An 18,295-nucleotide genomic window follows, 5' to 3' on the forward strand; every position below is an offset into this window, starting at 1 on the left:
TGCTCGTTTTGCGGAAGCAGGATTTTTGAACCTGAAGGCGCCATTACTGTTTTCTCAACTAGCCTGTTACTTTTCACCATCTATCAATATCAAGAAAACGTATTTTATAGGCAAAATGGACGTTGGTTTAAAGGCACAACTGGATGAAAACGGTCTTAACTACAAAAGGGCGCTGGAGCGGATCATAGACAAGGTGTGTTGATGTAACTGTCGGACTCTCGCAGCGTTAGCATGAACGTTAGCTGACTGAATTTACCTCAAAGACTCGTAAGAAATGGAGTTTGCTAAAAAAAAACCTTTGCAATTATTTCCAACAGTATTCAAAGTTGCAATATCAAGACGGGGCGATGGAGGTGGATCTCAACGCAACTGACATGCAAAGTAAGTTAACTGCAAAGCTATTATAACATCGTTTCTGGGCAGTGTTTTAGTGTGATAAATTGCTGCTGTAACAATAGGCTCGTTTGAGATGAACAGCGCCTCGCCTGGAAAGTGGACGAGATCAGGCAGCAGCGGGAGGTAGTGACACAAAGTCACACAAATATTTACACCCTGTTAGATCTGATCCCAATTTAATAAAATGTAATCAGATAAATCTACTTTAGCTTGTAGGTACTCTGTCACTGACTTTTTGTTTTAACGGTGTTCTGCGTGATAGGACATTAAAAATGATCTGGTACCTTGTGAAAATTAAAACAGCATTTATTCCCCAATATTATTATTATTTTATCGTTGAAATTCAACCGATAGCAGGCATGCTAACCATAAATCAGCGGACTTGTCAAACGCATTCACATCTCATTCTATCAAATCTTCAAATATTGTAGTAAAAATGTATTTTGTAATGTGCAAACACATAAATAAACATAAGTTAAAGTAAAACGCCAATCAATACTCCAAATGCAAGAGAACAGGAGCAGAAATAGACATTATATCCTTTATTTGTCAAATATTTAGACTGTCAGGGCCTCACACTTGTACAGAGGAGAAGAATATTCATGTCACACTTGCTATTTCATTTCATAATGCTTACAAGAATTAAATAATGATTAATCTGTAATATTTGGTTACTGACTGTTTTCTGTTTCTTTGCCTGATAAAAGTTGTCATCAACACATATGAATTCATCGTATAGTATCAGACTAATAAAATCAAAGTCTTTACAGTCAATCAAAAAATGAAGAGTTTCTATAAAACGTCATGTTGTCGATCCAACACCTGAGCCAATCCGCTCTTTGATCAAGTGACAACCAGGCGTTTCCCATCATGCCCTGATCCTTGCTGTCAGTGGAGAGCAGCTGCGGTGCCTGCCTCTAAAAACTGCAGCCGTCTTGATCTTGTGAAGTTATCGTTGCCCATGTGTATGACATCAGAGCAAGTAGGGATCAAGTTGGACAAAAATCTAACCAGCATGCATTGCACTGTGATCGCCAGTGATCGATTCTGCATAAGCCTGGCTCATCTCAAATGAGCCTATTGACTGATGACTTCACTGCAGCTGTGTGGATGTATGGGGGGCATAAATACTACTCAAAGATTATTACTAAATACTTTATAGGTTGTCTGAGTATATTTGGTTTAAATTTGTATTTGCCTTAAAAGTCTGTGGTTTGCTTTCATACTTACAGTTTAGCAGTTGTCATGTAACCTGGTCTTATTGTGTGTCTTGTCTGTCTTGACTCCTTGCATGATGAAGCAATGGATCACTACATGAAGCTGTCAAAAATGAAGATGAGCAAGCTGGAATCAAAGGTTTGGGTCGCTCTGAACATAGTCCACAGCCACATGTGACACAAAATACTATGACATGAGTGAAAGAGCAGTTTTGATCAGCTTATCCTCTGTGACTTTTAAACAAGTGAATGCATTAGTATAGTCATTATAATCCTGCACTTATTTCTCCTCAGAGCCTGACAGATTTGAGAGAGGAGTCATTAAGAGGTAGGTATCCATCACCTACAACAAGAGTAACAATTTACAGAGATGATTGCATTAACTGTGCTGCATATTTCATCTGATAACTTTGATATTTCTTCTACCACAGCACAAGATGTAACAAGAGACTCTCAGGTAAGTGTATGTGATTTTTATTTCAACAGTCCTGTCATGAATGTCTAGTATATCTTAAATTAATGATGATTTATGTTCATCAGTTGGACTTCACACATCAAGATAGTGAAACCGATGAGAGTAGTGTTTCCACCAGCCAATTTTCTATGGAGGATGATGGTAAGAACAAGACTTTTTACACCCAACTCGGCAAGATGAGTTATGGCAGACATTGAAATGTGGAAAGTTTTATTTTTATTTTATGTCTTTTCCCCGTTTGCGTCCCACAGGAATGTCGAGAAGTGACGGTACTCAGCTGACTGTGAGCTCATTGGAGGAGAGTGAGAGAAGTGTGTCTGAAACGGAGCTCCAGCCCGAGGATCAAGATGAGGAACTGGAAATGTCCCTGAGAAATCAAGGCAGCTCTTTGGTGGAGCTCTACCCCAGCATGATCACTCAAATAGGGAGGGCCTGGCATCGGCAGCATGTCTCCGATGCTGCCGACTCGGTGCTCAGGAGATACCGCAGATGGCGACGGCTGTCAAACAGAAGCAACTTCAACAACACCTTCAATATCACACTGATGAACACCAAAAGCAAACCAAGAAAGATGACCAGTGAGACCCTGCTTGAGGAGACCTTCCACAGCCCTTTGAAAAGGAAATTCCCAGGAATGTCCAGCAGAGGGGCTGAAACTGCTCCTCTGTCTCCATTACATAAAGTAACCAGCGTGCAGGATTGGCACACACAGTTCCAGTCTCCTAGGAGGGATAGAGGAACACCAAGAAGAGAGCAGCACCAGCCTATCCTGGTGATGGACTTCTCTTGTCTCCCTGAGACTTCTGAACCAAGAAGGAGCTCACTGAATCAGACCTTCACTGTGAATCAACCCTCCCCTCCTTCTTTCTCACAGCAGGGAGCACAGCCCTCATTTTCCACTGTCAGTTCACAACCTCACTATCCCTCTGCAAAAGCATCCTTGGATCTGTCCCCTAGATTAAAAAGGCTTCCTCTTTCTGCACACTCAGCTAAGACTGCTTGCTGCTCCACATATGCATCAGAAACCACTGGTGTTAAAGAGAGATCTGATGTCTATGGCTCCCCAGTCAGGCAAAGTCCCTTAAAAGCAAGGATGATGATCAGGGAAGACCTCGGTAGATCACCTCCACCTCATGCCTTTTCCAGAAGCCCAAAATCAGATACTGTAAGCTATTCCAGAGAGTCTGTGAGGTCCAGGTCAATGGCAATGTTTCTGTCCTCCCCTCCAAAAAAGCCTGATATGCCACTGAGGACGCTTCACACCCGAGAGTCCCATCATTCCTTCCAGTCACAGCTGCACTCACCTCTGTCAGTCACAGCAGCAGGTCGTCACAAGGTCCGACGGCACCTGTCCTTAGACTCCTCCCTGCCAAGGAGCTGTGTCTTGTACTCCCAAAAAGAGCTTGACGATGACTTCGCTAAACTCTACCACAAGTTTGTCTGCCAGAGTAAATCATCCCACTTTAATGGCCCTCCCTGCCGAATGTGTGCAAGAAGCTCTGATGCCAGCAGAGGACACTCTTCCTCAGCTCTGGCAGCTCTCGCACTGTCGCCCCACCGCTCCATTTTAAGGAAACGCCACAGAGAATTGGACTGGGGCTGCCATCCCCAGTCCAAACGCTCCAGAGATAGGTACTGTACATACTCCCCAGGTTCTAAACGCCATGGCAAAGAGATGCTGACCCAGCTCACCCAGCAGCCCTCAGCAGATGCACATCACGTTGCCTGGATGTCTCAGGGCATGCCTGAATTTTCTGGCCTGGGTAAACATCCTTTATAAAAGACTGTTATGTTGTAGCACACCTTATTCATGACCTGTCCACTGTTAGATTAAGCAGTTTCCACAAGTGTTGAATCCTATAATCACTGATTCCCTATATTTCATTTAACAGGAGGTTCACTTGAGAGCAAAATGGCAGCTGGCTACTTCCGCAGGTAATTATGTTTCTATGGATACCTATGTACAGGATTTTGTTTCTAGCATTTCAGTGCTCTTGTAATCACCCTTCTTTCCCCAATATGTGCAGAAAATGGTGGTGAACACAACAGGAATTATATCTGTTATGGAAAAGCCTGCCCCCAGATGTCCTTCAACAAGTACCAGTGTGGAAAACAATTGTCATGTAACAGTCGTCAGTGGGATGTTTTCAACCCAAATATTGGTGAAAAGTGGATAGTGAAGGCCACACGATAACCAAACAGATGACACTGAAAGCATGCATTTATTACTCAGCTGGTACAGTTTGACCTCAGGAAGTTAATTTACTAAACTATAAAGCAACTGTTAAGACATTTAATATGTAATACAATTGATCTGAATGATAGACTTGTATCAGTATATTATTACATTGACACATCTTACATCTGTCAGTGGTTGTTTTTACCATTCAGTTAGTGTTTCTATTTGGATTTTTTTCCCATGTATTATTGAAGCATCTATTTGTTTAGAGTGCTGTGTTTTATACTTGTGTATATTGACCAACTGTATTTTAGATTTTTTGAGCTGTGGTTCATAATCATTACTGAAGTTAATACAGCTTAATGTCTATGTCTTGTAATATCTGATAATTATTAAACTAAAATTTTATGTCAATGTGAAAATGATTTTTCTGGGGGGAAAAAAATCCACTAAGAGTACTTATTCTAGTGCAGTCAACCTGTTTATTGTGTTTTTATTCTTTTCCATTATATGCATTTAATGTTTAAAGTTAAGAAAACAAAATATCCAACAGTCAAAACCACAACAAAAGAGCAGAGTGGTTAATTTTAGGAAAATGTCAAAGTAAAATTGATAAGAAAATAAAGACAATTTCTCTTTTTGGTCACTAGGCTTGTGCGCATTTTTGACATGGCGAACCATCTAATGCTTGTGTTTGTCAAGGCTGGGAATGTGAAAATGAGTGAAACTAAAGATTTCTGAAAATGCCTTTACATGGTAACATTCACAAGAAATGCAACAAAAAAAAAAAAAAGTGTTTTGTGGTCAAAGGTGCTCTGTCACACCTGGAGTCACCTCCGGGTTAGTGAACACCCCACAAGTACACATTACATCACTGCAACCACTGGAGGTCAGTAAACGCAACATTTTAAACTGCTGTTTAAGGATCTGAGCAGGATTGTAAACCCTCTATAGAAGTATAGCTGCAGTTGTGTATTCAATACATCACTTAGTGTCCCAGATAGCAGTATTGAGATATCTGCCCACTTCTTTTCCAGTTTACTGACAATTTTTGATTAACATGTAACAGCTGTGGGAGTTTGCAGTAAATCCAGTGCTGTTGCTGCTTGGCCTCGGCGTAGGTACAGCAGTTACCACTCCAGCTCCACTGGATATTTCCCAGTCAGACAGGCAGTGCAGTGGCCCACTCTCTTGTTGGACTTGTTAGTGGAGCTGATCACCGTGTCTTTCTCCTGGAGGGAGGCGATTCCCTCCTGGACAGCCGACACCAGCCCCTCTACAGTCAGATACTGAACACTGTCAGCACCTACAGTATATACAACAGTTGAGGTGTTAATTGATAAGCACTGAATAGACAACAAGGTCACAATAAGGCCTTTAAAAATAAGTAAGATACACTACTTAATCATTTTGCTTGATGTGTGTGTTTTGTCAGAAACTCTGAAAGCAGGCTAGGCCACACTTTCAGTATTATGTACTATAAACTCTTACCAATGTATCCAGCAATGTCCTGAAACTCTGGCTTGTTGGCAATGAGCTCCTCCTTAGTTGGAATGTTGATGCCCATGTAGCAAGGAAACCTGATAGGTGGAGAGGCAACTCTGATATGGACCTGTTAAGAGAGAAATACTGTTTCTCAAGCAACAAGTGCAGTGGCCAATTAAATCAAACTTCACTCGTCTGGCGCTGTGGTCAATCTATAATATTTTTAGCATAAATGTGTATTCACAGACTTAATATTTTTCTGAGTTAACTGATTTATTAGAAAATCACAGAAAACCTCTAAGCTCTTCATTTATGGTGCTGATATAAACAAATCTTTTACAGCACAGGAAAACAATCTAGACTTAGTTTTCTAGTCTTTATCTGTGTAATAAGATTTGTTCAATCAGGCCACCACATATAAAATAGTATGCAACATCAATGACAATAATTGTTCGAGCTCTAGTCAACAAACCTCTGTTGCACCAGCTTCCTTCAGCAGTTTTATAATGGGGGAGATGGTGTTGCCTCGGACGATGGAGTCATCAATTAGTACCACTCGTTTCCCTGCAAAGTTGTCCGTCAGTGCCCCAAACTTCTTGGCAACTCCTAGCTGCCTTAAGCGGGTATTTGGTTGAATAAATGTTCTCCCCACATAGCGGTTCTTACACAAAACCTCTATGTATGGCAGCCCGGACTGTGAGAGGAGGACAAAAGGAGGAAAGCTTGTGAGGACAGAGGCCATGAGGAGGTGGGTGTATTACAGCATTTCTTGTCAGAGTCAGTGTAGACAGACCTGCTGAGCATAGCCCAGGGCAGCAGGGGTTGCAGACTCTGGCACAGTGCTGACCACGTCTGCATCTGTTGGAGCCTCGATGGCTAACTGCCGACCACAGCGCTGCCTGACAGTATAGACCATCTGTCCTGCAGTACACAAAAGTATTTCAACAGTTCTTCAAGACTGCCATTTTGTTAAAAAATTAGTGTTATCCATAATAAATATTAATACCTTCAAAAATAGAATCCGGTCTGGCAAAGTAAACATATTCGAATATGCAGAAGGCGGGGAGGTCTCCCTCAGGGCGAGGGACAACACTCAGAGACTTGACGCCATGTTTTGATATCTGGACTATCTCTCCTGGTAGGACCTCCCTGTAATACCTGAGAATCAAGGAGGACATGAAAAGTGTCATAACCCACAGCACTTCCAGTAAATTGCAGTTGCATCAGCGTTAAAAACTTACTTGGCACCAATAGACTGGAAGCTGCAGGACTCTGATGACACAACCCAGCCCTCAGTGTCCTCCTCTCCAGCACCTGACCAAGGGACAAAGAATGAAGTTAATCATCTGCCAGCTTACACATCTGACCTCTGATGAAATCAAAGGCCAGCCTGTGATACCAAAAAAAAAAAAGTCTGGGCTGCCGTGAGGCCTCTTCTTTATCAGTAGCAGAAGAGTCTTTTAAGGACAAACATGTCTGATGTGAAGGTCACATTAAAAACATGCTTTGAATACCTGAACTGTGCAGTTTAGAGATGGGAACAACACGTCCGATGCAGAGGGGTCGATTCCCATAAGGGTCACGCACAGCATAGACAACATCCTTGAACATCACCAACAGAGAGTACGATGTAGGGGTCTCGGTCATCAGATTTTTAATTCTACAATTAAAAAAAGCAATTATTTAAATATTGTGTAAAAAATAATTAATATTATACGCAGAGTTACATCGTTACACTGACCTGGCAACCCAGTCTGGTGCATCTATCTCCTCCATAGGTGGAGTAAATGCCAGCAGCTGGGTGATGAGTTCACTGTCTGAGCTAGTGGACAGGCCTACACCATGGCGCATTACCTGCATGGCACATTTACAATGATTGCCTCACTATGAATACAAGAGCGTAATTTTATGCATCATTTTCCTTGCATGTGTTTGTTTACGTCCTAGAGAACAAGTTATTACACTCATGAGCATAAATACCGACTACATTAATAAATCTAGATGAGCAGAAGGCCGTGATCACCTTTTTCCGCAAGGCATGAGCATTGACTAACTCTCCATTGTGTGCTACAGCAATCTTGCCATGAAGTGTATCCACCACAAAGGGCTGGCAGTTCTGCAGCTCCGAGATCCCAGTAGTTGAATAGCGTGTGTGACAAATACCAAGGTTACCATGGCGCAGCTTCAGAAGACCCTCGGGTGAGAAAGCAGTGCTCACTAATCCCATCCCCTAAAAAAAAAAATAAAAAAATGGAGGAATATGAGATGCTTTCAGTTGCACAGTCAGCACAAAAAAACAACAACATGCAGCTATCATGTTGTGAAGTGGAAACCAGGTCACAATCTGAATGTTTATAACACACCAGCAGAACCCTCAACAACCATCATCATGTTAACTGTAATTGTGTCAAACTGTGTGCTTGTGTGTGTTTGTGTGACTGTAATAATGAAAAGCCTTTATGTATGGTGCATATTAATGAAAAGCAGCTGTAGCTGAAAAATGTGTTTTTGACACGTTTCTATTCTTATAAAGGGCTTCTGCTCATGATTTACTGTTACCTTGTGGCTTGCATATGTTGGTGGACTGGCTCCATTACTTGTGACAATCCCAGCACTTTCCTGACCCCTGAGTAGACACAAACAATCACGTGGAAACAGTTTAAATATATCAGTGGGAAGTGAGTTTTATCATTTCTGATCCCTCAGTCCTCTTTCTACAAGACTGAACATGAATAAACTTTTTCAACTGTAAATGCTTGAGGCGAACTAAACTAGTTTGATAAGGGCAAAATGAGGCAGGAATGGGAAGCTGAAAAAAACCAAAAAGCGTCTGCTTTTCAGCTGTGGAGCTGCTATACCCGGAGAGTCGTCTTGCTGCAGTTTCAGCCTATTTACCAAGCTGCTTCTCGGATTACAGTTGATCCCGCCCCCTCACCACACAGCTTAAGCCAGTGGTGAGGCTGCTTTTCTGCATGGAGGCGTTGCTTTCAGGCTTAACCGCCTGGTTGCCTAGGGAACCGGGCAGCAGAGACAGACGGGTTGGGGAAAAGAAAGCGTTTCCAGGTCAGCTCAAACATGGAGAGAGGAGCAGAGAGACAAAGAGGAGGTGATAGGGAGGTGGTAGAGGAAAAAGGCTCGGTGGAGAGGCAATGGGGGGAGGCAGAGGTGCTGGCTCTCATGTCTGTGTGGGACGAGGTGGGAGCTCAGCATGTAGCTGAGAGCAGAACCACATTTGAGTTGATCTCAGAGCGTCTGAGGAGGCTTAGTGTTGTGCGCAGCTGGTGGGAGTGTCAGGCCAAGTGCAGGAGCCTGGGACTTAAGAGCAGGAAGCCTGAAGCAGCAGGCCCATCAGCAAACTACAGCCCAGGAGTGGATGGAAGGCCGGTGGAGGGCTGGGAGGAAGAGGTGGAAGATGTGGGTAATCAAAGAGGAATCTACCCTTCCTCAGTCACAATCTCAATGCAGGAAGGTAAATGTAGGTTCAACCCCAACTGTAGCGCTGATGATCACAATATGACAATGCTCAACACATTTTAGTATTTAGATAAAAACTAACAGATTAGAGGAAAAACAAGCATGTCAGTTAAACTATTTTTAGCCTCAAACTGACATTGAAAACTATCTTAATATTGTAAATGTTGTCTAAAAACTCAGATTAAATTAAAACTTTTGATTGAATTTGTTTTGAAAAATCAAGAGAAAAACAACACTTTGTGTGCTTGTGTGTACAGGAATCAAGAGTCGAATCCATCTGGCTCTTCCTTACACTTCAAGTGTGGCTGAAGAGGGGGGCCGCCACTGGACAGATGATGAGGTACGAGCACTGTTGTGCATCTGGGCTGACCGGCATATTCGAGAGCGCTTGAAGTGCACGCTACGCAACAAGTCCATCTTCCAAGAGATGGCCCGTCAGATGCAGAGAAACTTTGGGGTGATACGTAACTGGAAACAATGTCGAACAAAATACAAGAACTTAAAATATGACTACAAGACCGCCAAGAGCGCTCACGCTGCTGGAGGCAGCGTAGCGGGAGGCCCCGGGAAGTACATGAAGTTCTTTGATGAGGTGGAAGCCATTCTGCTGGACCGTGGACTGGAAAATGGGACTCTGGAGATGCAGAGGAGGTTGTATGATGGAGAAATGGGAGCTGGGAGGCTACAAACACCAGCAGGCAACACAGCACAGACAGCTTCAGAAAATGAGGTTGTCATAGAAATTGATGATGGTATGTATGCAGTCTGCCTGGTTCTTGTAGTTATGATTTAAAAAATGCTAAAAAGATCAAATTATCTACTAATAATTTTATTTTCAGATGACACCAGTGATGATTACGATATGGATGGCGACATGGAAGCAAAATGGAGAGGGACAGGTATGCAAAAATAAATAAGCTGTACAGTTTACAGTGTGTCATCTTCTCTTTCCTTACTCTACTTTTCTTCACTCCAGGTGCCCATCTAACACCCACAGATCCATCCTGCTCTGACCAGTTCCACGTGGTCACTGTGTCAGACACGGGTCGAAACTGGAGTGACCAGGAGGTGCGTGCACTGATTCAGGTCTGGTCTGATGAGCGTGTGTGCAGGCAGTTGGAGAGCTCAACCAGAAAGAGAGACATCTTTGTCCAGATCTCTAACAGGTTAATGCAGCAAGGCATTGAACGTGACTGGAAACAGTGCCACACCAAGTACAAAAACCTCAAGTACCTTTACCGGTCCCTCCAAAGGGGCAAGACTGATGAAACTGACCCAAGACGCCTTATGAGGTTCTATGATGAGGTGGATGCCATTATGAATCACGCAACTAATGGCTCACCTGCAAACCACCAACCAGATTCAGGCGGACTTACGATGCTGGAGGACTGCGAGGAGAACGATCATGCAGATGTCATTCTGACAAAGTCAAACACAGTGTCGACGATGGTGGACGCGATGGAGGAGAGAACATGTAGTTCTGATTCTGTCTCGTCTATAAGCCTCGATGCTACACCAAACGATGAAGAACCAAGGCTGCATCCAGGCAACGGGCACCGCTTGGATCAAGAGCACAGATTAATGAGTGAGCCCAGTAACATAATTTTGTTTATATCTAGTGTTTGATGAAAGTAATTCACATGTAGCTTTCTACTATTAATTACCAAAGTCAAACAGGACCAGAGATTTACAGCAGCCAAAAACATTCAAGCTTTGTTTTGACTTTACATCTCTAATCTCCTCAACTCACACATACAAAATTAAAATGTCACATCACTTTAATCCAATTTACGATTTTCCAAACATCAACAAAGTAAAACTTTTAAAGGGGTTGGTTCACCCAAATTACAACAAAAAAAAAAAATCCTCACAGACGCTCCCTGTGAACAGCTTCCATAGGGACTATTTGCTCTGTAGAAAATGTGGATTATCCTGAGCAACAAGGTAACGATTGCTTCTGTAAAGACAGTATTTTTTAAATTCACCTTCACTGTAGTGGGGTGGAGGCAGACATCTAACAGACCCATATTTCTAAACCTCCACTTAAAAACAAACTATCTACAAAGTAATGAAAATAATCATTAGCTGCAGACTTAATCTGCATGGCTGGATACCTCTTAAACCTTGAGTCTTGAGGAATTTCAAGTTAGTGTCATAATACTGTAGTAAAACTGATAAACTAGGTTTGTTTGAAGATTCTATAAGTCCGTCTGTCTCCGCTTCGTTTAAATAGCATCTGAATTCTGAAAAAAAAAGACCAGTTATCTTTGTCTTGTAACTCTTTCATGTTGTATGTTGTTTGCAGGCTCTTCTGAAACTACAGCAGAAAATGCAGATACTCTATCAGCAAACAGAGGAATGAAGAGGAAAGCTGTGGATCAAGGTCAGAAATGTGCCTCCTTCTGTAATTACTTTGTGTGTCACATGACGTCCACAATTGACTGAAGCCTTTGTAATTTCTAATTCAGTGCACTCAGTCCCATGATTTGACATGGAGCCTCTTAATGAAATTATGGATAAGGGCAAATTACAACTAACGAAACGAAGAACTCATGAACTAGATTCTGAGACCAGAAAAAGAAACTCTGCTCATCCTTTAAGATCTAAAATGTTGTATTAGGATTAATTTCACAAATCACAGTTTCCAGGTGGTTTAAGAACACTGCATTTAAACCTGCCTTTGTTCTTATTTTCAGACACCACACTCCAGATACCAGTAAAAAAAAAACTGGTCACTGGCCCCAACTGTGCTGATAACATGAAAGCCCAGTGTAAAGAAGAGCAGGAACACATCCCGATAATAAAGATCAGTTCAGTGTGTTCAATGGCCTCCCCTAATCCATCTCCTGGGAGACAGGTAATCTTAATCACATGTGACAAAATGTTACACAACTAAAGCAAACTTGTCATTAGTCATAAAAGCCTGTAATGTCCAGAAAAGATATGATGGTGCTGTGCTGGGGGAAAAGACAATGTAAACTACATTTTACAGCCTATTTCTGCCTTGAGGATGTGTTTGAATATTTGAATACTTGAATATTTGAGAGTGAGACTGTTGCTTGTTGACATTTGTCATGGCTCCTCTGGGGGAAAACACTGCAGCATCCTTACTGTCTGGCGATTTATTTTTCCACGTTCATGTGACTCCTTTGTGGCTTTAATTCAACATGTGTAACATTATTTTCTCAGCACAGTGCTGAAAAAAAACAATGCTGCCTCGAGTCACGCGTTTAACAAACCAATTTTGTCACATTTAATCAGACACGCAAACTATGTATGACGTGAGTGTCGCTGTTTACTCCAAAATACAAACAAACAAACAAAAAACCTACAACACTTTAACTTTCTTTTTCTTTGTTTTGCATGTGTCATTGAAATTAACGTTAGCTATTAAAAGTAGCTTTGTCCGTTACTGGGGGGGGAGTAACAGTCATGTTTAAAATATGCGCGCACACACACCTTTCTGTTACCTACCTGTGCTGTAACGCCACAAGTCCCAGAGTCAGGACTTGAGCCACCTCCAGCTGTGTGGGCCACTCTCCGGCAGCCACGCAGCCGAAAACCCCGCACTCTTCCCCGATACCGGACTCCTCGAACTCCATCTCGCCGCTGTCTCTCCGGTTCTCCCCGGCGGGACCGTCTCCTGTCTGCTTCCTTGAGCAATGAGCGCGTGCGTGCGTGCCTGTTCACGCACTGATAGTGTTGACCGAGCACGTGCCACACAACGTTGATTCCGACACAACGTGGCTTGTTAAAACTATATAAACTCAGCTGACATCGTTGAAGTCAGCATGTAATCGCAAAAAACAACTTTGTGACCAAAAAGGGGCTTTAACCTAACAGGCCACCGTACCTGTTATCACACAAATCGATCAAAACACATGTAGTCAAACTTATTGAATTAGCTGAACAAACGTGGTATTTTTTAGATGAGGTGGATAACTGATCAGTAAATCAAATTAATCGATTCGGTCAAGCAGCCAACTATTTTTCTGTCGAAAAAGCTTTTTGATAAATCAATCTTCAAACCTCAATGGGGGCAACTTTAGTTGATGAAACCACAAAAAAGTTCGTCGTCATGCAAAATATTTGGTGCTTGAGCATCTCCTGACCCTCACCCCCACGTGGTCACCAATGCGCTGCTGTGATTGGTTATCTCAATCATTTTAGGGATGTGATTGGTTATCAGGGCACGTAAGACACTGCCGACTTCCCTCTTCTTCTGCCCGCACGCCTCCTGCTGCCTCTTCACACAACAACTATTCAAAGTTGAGTACTCCCGTTTTCTGTGTTGTCTTTCAGAGCTGCAGGCTGTCAAAGAAAACAATGGCGTCCACACCAGGTACAGTACAGCACATTAATTCATACTTTAGAGCGTGTGCGTCTAACGTGCAGCGTTTATTCTGAGGTGTTTTCTTTTTGTATGTTTCAGAGTTGAAAGTCGGCCAGAAGCTGAATGAGGGAAAGACGAAGCAGATTTTCGAGCTCGTGGACCAGCCCGGACTGGTCCTGGTCCAGTCCAAAGACCAGATCACCGCTGGGAATGCCGTGAGGAAAGACCAGATGGAGGGCAAGGCTGCTATCGCCAACAAAACCACGAGCTGCGTGTTCAAGCTGCTCCAGGAATCTGGTGAGGACTCATTCAAAGTTTTTACAGTTAATCCGTCAGGTAATATGTGGGCTGCTGCCGGTGTGTCATAACCCTGAGACAACTTTCCCACATGTATAGAAACTTTCATACAGCACACGAAAGCCAAACAGGTACAACGACTGTAGAATTAAGGTATTTCAAGCTTTGATTTATTAACTTACCCCACCTCCACCCCCACCACACACACACACACACACACACACACACACACACACACACACCTTTTTTCAATCAATGAATCCCTTGGGAATTTTTGTGGTTTCATCATCTCTACTTTTAACCCAAGTGTGCAAGATAAGGAGTTCAGAGAGGTGACTGTTTTATTCAGGACGAGAGACAATCTTTGGTCTATTTACCTTTTCTGTTACAGCCAGTTGAATGATTGTTTGAAACTAGGGATGCAACTACTATGATCTTTTAATTGTTTGGTTCATAAAAGTCAGGAAATATGGGGGGAGGGCAGTTCAATTCATTGCTCAACTTGACATACTTGAATTGCCAATTTTTGTTTCTTTGTTTTTTTAAAATTAATTTACTTGTTTATGCATTTAATATTTCCTGCCCTGGGACTACAGACACAGTTAATCTAATTCTAGTGCAGTTTAAGTTTGCATGGCGTGATCCTTGCACTTAATGACAAACGTTTTTCAACTAACCTTTTGCATTCATGCACAGAACTGACAAAGCTGCAGTTACGTGGTCATGTGTAGTTTGACGTTGGGTCCAAAATAAAGGCCCAGGTTCCAAAATGACTCCCCACCTTGCATTAATTTAAATGTAATTGGGTAACTGTGACCCTTATGCTACTCACGAGCGTGGTGTGAGTCAGCCAAGCTGTGATAATGGCTGTCTTGTGACTTGAAACTTTGTCGCTTTATAATTTACCAGAACGTGACCAGCAACATCACCCCCACCATTAAGGGGGGGCTATGGGAGATTCTGAGACTCCTTTTAACATCTATCTTGTTTTCTAGGCATTAAGACTGCCTTTGTGAAGCAGCACTCGGACACAGCATTCATTGCAGCCCACTGTGAGATGATTCCCATTGAGTGGGTATGTCGGAGAGTGGCAACTGGATCCTTCCTCAAGAGGAACCCAGGAGTCAAAGAAGGCTACCGCTTCTCCCCCCTGAAGATGGAGATGTTCTTTAAAGTGAGTCTCAGGCCTCTCCTCCTCTGTGTTTACAGTCTAAGAGCTGTAAGTTGACTCAGAAGTGAGCCAGCGTCAAATCCAAAATGATCCAATTAATCTTTCTCATTTTTAGGATGATGCCAACAACGATCCCCAGTGGTCGGAGGAGCAGCTGCTGGAGGCCAAGTTCTGTCTGGCTGGGCTCACTATCGGCCAGTGTGAGGTAGACATCATGAATCGCAGCACTGTGGCCATCTTTGAGATTCTGGAGAAGGCCTGGGCCACTCAGAACTGCACGCTGGTGGACATGAAGGTATGTGGTGCAGCGCTGCCCCCTGCTGGCTACATCAGCACCCTCGTGTGACCACTTTTCTACGGAGCGCTCACAGCTGGTACCCAACATAAAGAGATTATCTTCCTTTCGTCATAGATTGAGTTTGGTGTGAATGTGAAGACTCAAGAGATTGTCCTCGCTGATGTGATCGACAACGACTCATGGAGGCTGTGGCCTGCCGGAGATCGAAGCCAGCAAAAAGATAAACAGGTCAGGGATTTTTTTTTTCATTTTAATACTTTCAAAGATTAATCTAAAGGCTGAAAATAACTTTTTTCCCTTTTTTACTAGGTGTACCGAGACCTTAAAGAAGTAACCCCTGAGGCGATGCAAATGGTGAAGAGGAACTTTGAGTGGGTCTCTGAGAGGGTCAAGGTACACTGAACCCTTTTCCCCCAATCTGCTCTGTGTTATCAGGGCAGGCTTTTAGCATTTGTTTGCTTTTAATCAACTGACTGATAGTTCATTGTAAACTAGTTATCTGAAGTTTGTTGCATTCCAGTTTTATCACTTTGAAAACTCAATTCTTAAACTCTTCTCTTTACATAATAAATTATTTTTACATTCTTATCATACCTTTTTTAGAGGACAATTAACTATGATCTGCATGGACCTAATGAGCGCTTTGTTGTCTGTAGCTGCTGCTGGAGTCTCAGGCCAATGGCAGGGTGGTCGTTCTGATGGGCTCCACCTCGGACATGGCCCACTGTGAGAAAATCAGGAAGGCTTGCACCTCCTACGGGATTCCATGTGTTCTGAGAGTTACCTCGGCACACAAAGGTCCAGATGAGACACTCCGCATTAAAGCAGAATACGAAGGTGAGCGTTCATTCTAACATAAGTCTGGCTCCTTTTTCTTCTTTCTTTTCTGAGGAAGTGGATTTTGATATCTGTCATGTCGTTATATCTATTTGCTGTTCCTCAGGTGACAGTGTACCCACTGTGTTTGTGGCTGTGGCCGGCAGAAGTAACGGCCTCGGTCCCGTGATGTCTGGAAATACGGCTTACCCCGTCATCAACTGCCCACCTCTCACTCCAGACTGGGGTGCACAAGATGTCTGGTCATCCCTTCGCATGCCAAGCGGTAAGCGAATCTCTTTCTGTTTAAGTCTTAAATTGTTATTCACATGCACGTTTATTTATTGTACTAATTGAGCCTTTCTTTGTTTCCCCCATGCAGGTCTCGGCTGTTCAACAATCCTCTCCCCTGAGGCCGCTGCTCAGTTTGCTGCACAGATCTTCGGGCTGACTGATCACCTGGTGTGGTGCAAACTGAGGGCCTCCATGCTCAACACCTGGGTGTCTCTGAAGGTGGCTGATAAGAAGCTACAGGCCTGCAGCCTCTGAAGTGGCTCAAGACCCGTTTGAGCCGAGAGTGGTCTTTTTAGGGCTCCACTGTCTGTCTTGCCATGTCTTTGTTTACCATGAAACCCCCACTAACAGTAGATTCAATCAACATTTCCTTTTTCACACACTTAAATCATTCCATTAAAAAAAGAATTTATTAAAAGCTTCTTAATGAAATGCTTCTGTGGTTTTATCCTGTTTATTTTTACACAAGTTTTCAAAATGATAGTTTCAGTTAAGTGTCTTTTCTGCTTATCTGAGGAGTAACACTTTATCGGTGTCTTTAAAAGTATGGAAGGAACACTTTCAACAATTTTCAGCCTCTGTTTCTACATATTTGCCAGAGATAGAGCTTCTGTTTATACGCTAATGAAATTAAATCTTGCTGTTTTATAAGCTTCCCTAAAAGGAAAATAAGCTAACCAGTATCAAAGTCATGTCTCTTGTATTGTTTCTATTTGAGGTTTTCAATTGACTGATCTAAGATCTTTACATTCATTACATTGTTGGATTAAAGAAAACAAACTTGCATTTCTTTGGCTGGTCAAAAAGTTTGTTGGAGAAGGAGTAGAATTGGAGGAATTTGAACTTTGACTTGGGCCACAGTGAGTTTTTCTGACTAGTGCTCAGCCTGTGATTTTTATCATGGTTAATAGGATTTGAGTTGAGATACTGCTGACAAGCCAAATATGACTGCTACTTGTGTCATCTGGAATTTGATTAATTTAGTCCTATTAGCCTTTGTACATTTATGTTCCCAGTCTTTACACCAGTATCACTAACTGCACAGTCTTAGAGTTTCACACCACAATAATAGCTCTTTTTCAGTGAACTCAGTGTCCTTGCAGCACCCCCTGCTCTAGTACGACCACCATGTCTGTATTATTAATTTCTCAGTTGTGGGACCTCAACTCAGCCACAAGAGGGAGCCTGCAACCCATATTGGCAATCCAAAATCCCAAACCCTTTCAATCTGTTCCAGTAGTTTGCAGCCAAGAGAATGAGTCAGAATCTCATGCCACCATTTTATTTTTTACATCTATTATAGCACAGCTCTCCCTTTGATAACAAATGATGGGAATAACGACCTGTGATGTGCTAAATCTTTGTTCACGTGTGGGTGGAAGTGGGAGGATGGAAGTGCTGAGGGTACAGATGAGTGCAGAGAAGCTGATAGACAAAAATCCTCTGCATTTAATTTTGAGAGGAATTTTATGCTTAAAAATGCATTTCACCGCATGAAAATCAGCCTCCCTATCTCTAAGTCAACATGCAGCATGAAGAGTATTAGTTTAGCCACAGAGATGAGATGGACATAATGTGTATGTCTCAGCAGGTCTCCTTGACAACCGTAACATGGCAACAATCACTCTATATACAATAATCTGCCTATGTTTTTTTTTTTGCTGCTCCTTTCCCTTATTGCTTTGCTGAGCTCTGAAGGTCCAGTTTTTATCTTTTTTTAAACTCCCTTCTTCACTGGCCTTTCAGAATTTTCCTGCTTACTGTCACCATGGATACCACAATATCTGAGAATAAATGAACATAACATGAATCATCAGGAAAGTCTAACCCGCTAATGAGTTATGAATGTGTGTGGTCATG

General features: G+C 42.5%; 4 protein-coding genes across 4 annotated transcripts; 3 read left to right on the forward strand and 1 right to left on the reverse strand.

Moving 5' to 3' along the window:
• The first annotated feature begins 15 nt into the window (after nucleotides 1-15).
• On the forward strand, nucleotides 16-4,681 carry si:dkeyp-117h8.4 (uncharacterized protein LOC572032 homolog). Its single transcript, XM_042416543.1, has 9 exons — nucleotides 16-193; nucleotides 318-381; nucleotides 1,697-1,752; nucleotides 1,908-1,941; nucleotides 2,045-2,070; nucleotides 2,154-2,229; nucleotides 2,340-3,851; nucleotides 3,981-4,023; nucleotides 4,116-4,681. The coding sequence occupies exons 1-9, from the start codon at nucleotides 116-118 to the stop codon at nucleotides 4,126-4,128; spliced, it is 1,902 nt and encodes a 633-aa protein (XP_042272477.1). The 5' UTR covers nucleotides 16-115; the 3' UTR covers nucleotides 4,129-4,681.
• On the reverse strand, nucleotides 4,292-13,322 carry ppat (phosphoribosyl pyrophosphate amidotransferase). The gene is made up of 11 exons (XM_042416553.1): nucleotides 12,701-13,322; nucleotides 8,312-8,378; nucleotides 7,776-7,982; nucleotides 7,494-7,606; nucleotides 7,267-7,412; nucleotides 6,994-7,066; nucleotides 6,759-6,910; nucleotides 6,546-6,673; nucleotides 6,225-6,446; nucleotides 5,759-5,879; nucleotides 4,292-5,573 (listed from the first exon to the last, which is right to left on the reverse strand). Exons 1-11 carry the CDS (start codon nucleotides 12,826-12,828, stop codon nucleotides 5,398-5,400), a joined length of 1,533 nt encoding a protein of 510 aa, XP_042272487.1. The 5' UTR covers nucleotides 12,829-13,322; the 3' UTR covers nucleotides 4,292-5,397.
• On the forward strand, nucleotides 8,387-12,694 carry LOC121900315. The gene is made up of 6 exons (XM_042416552.1): nucleotides 8,387-9,221; nucleotides 9,484-9,978; nucleotides 10,066-10,125; nucleotides 10,203-10,811; nucleotides 11,532-11,609; nucleotides 11,923-12,694. The coding sequence occupies exons 1-6, from the start codon at nucleotides 8,828-8,830 to the stop codon at nucleotides 12,120-12,122; spliced, it is 1,836 nt and encodes a 611-aa protein (XP_042272486.1). The 5' UTR covers nucleotides 8,387-8,827; the 3' UTR covers nucleotides 12,123-12,694.
• A 128-nt stretch (nucleotides 13,323-13,450) lies between the features above and the next one.
• paics (phosphoribosylaminoimidazole carboxylase, phosphoribosylaminoimidazole succinocarboxamide synthetase) lies at nucleotides 13,451-16,867 on the forward strand. The gene is made up of 9 exons (XM_042416558.1): nucleotides 13,451-13,568; nucleotides 13,659-13,856; nucleotides 14,852-15,030; nucleotides 15,143-15,322; nucleotides 15,440-15,553; nucleotides 15,635-15,718; nucleotides 15,982-16,162; nucleotides 16,269-16,427; nucleotides 16,524-16,867. The coding sequence occupies exons 1-9, from the start codon at nucleotides 13,553-13,555 to the stop codon at nucleotides 16,688-16,690; spliced, it is 1,278 nt and encodes a 425-aa protein (XP_042272492.1). The 5' UTR covers nucleotides 13,451-13,552; the 3' UTR covers nucleotides 16,691-16,867.
• Nucleotides 16,868-18,295: the final 1,428 nt, after the last annotated feature.

Source organism: Thunnus maccoyii, chromosome 7, assembly GCF_910596095.1.
Source record: "Thunnus maccoyii chromosome 7, fThuMac1.1, whole genome shotgun sequence".
Lineage (NCBI taxonomy): Eukaryota > Metazoa > Chordata > Actinopteri > Scombriformes > Scombridae > Thunnus > Thunnus maccoyii.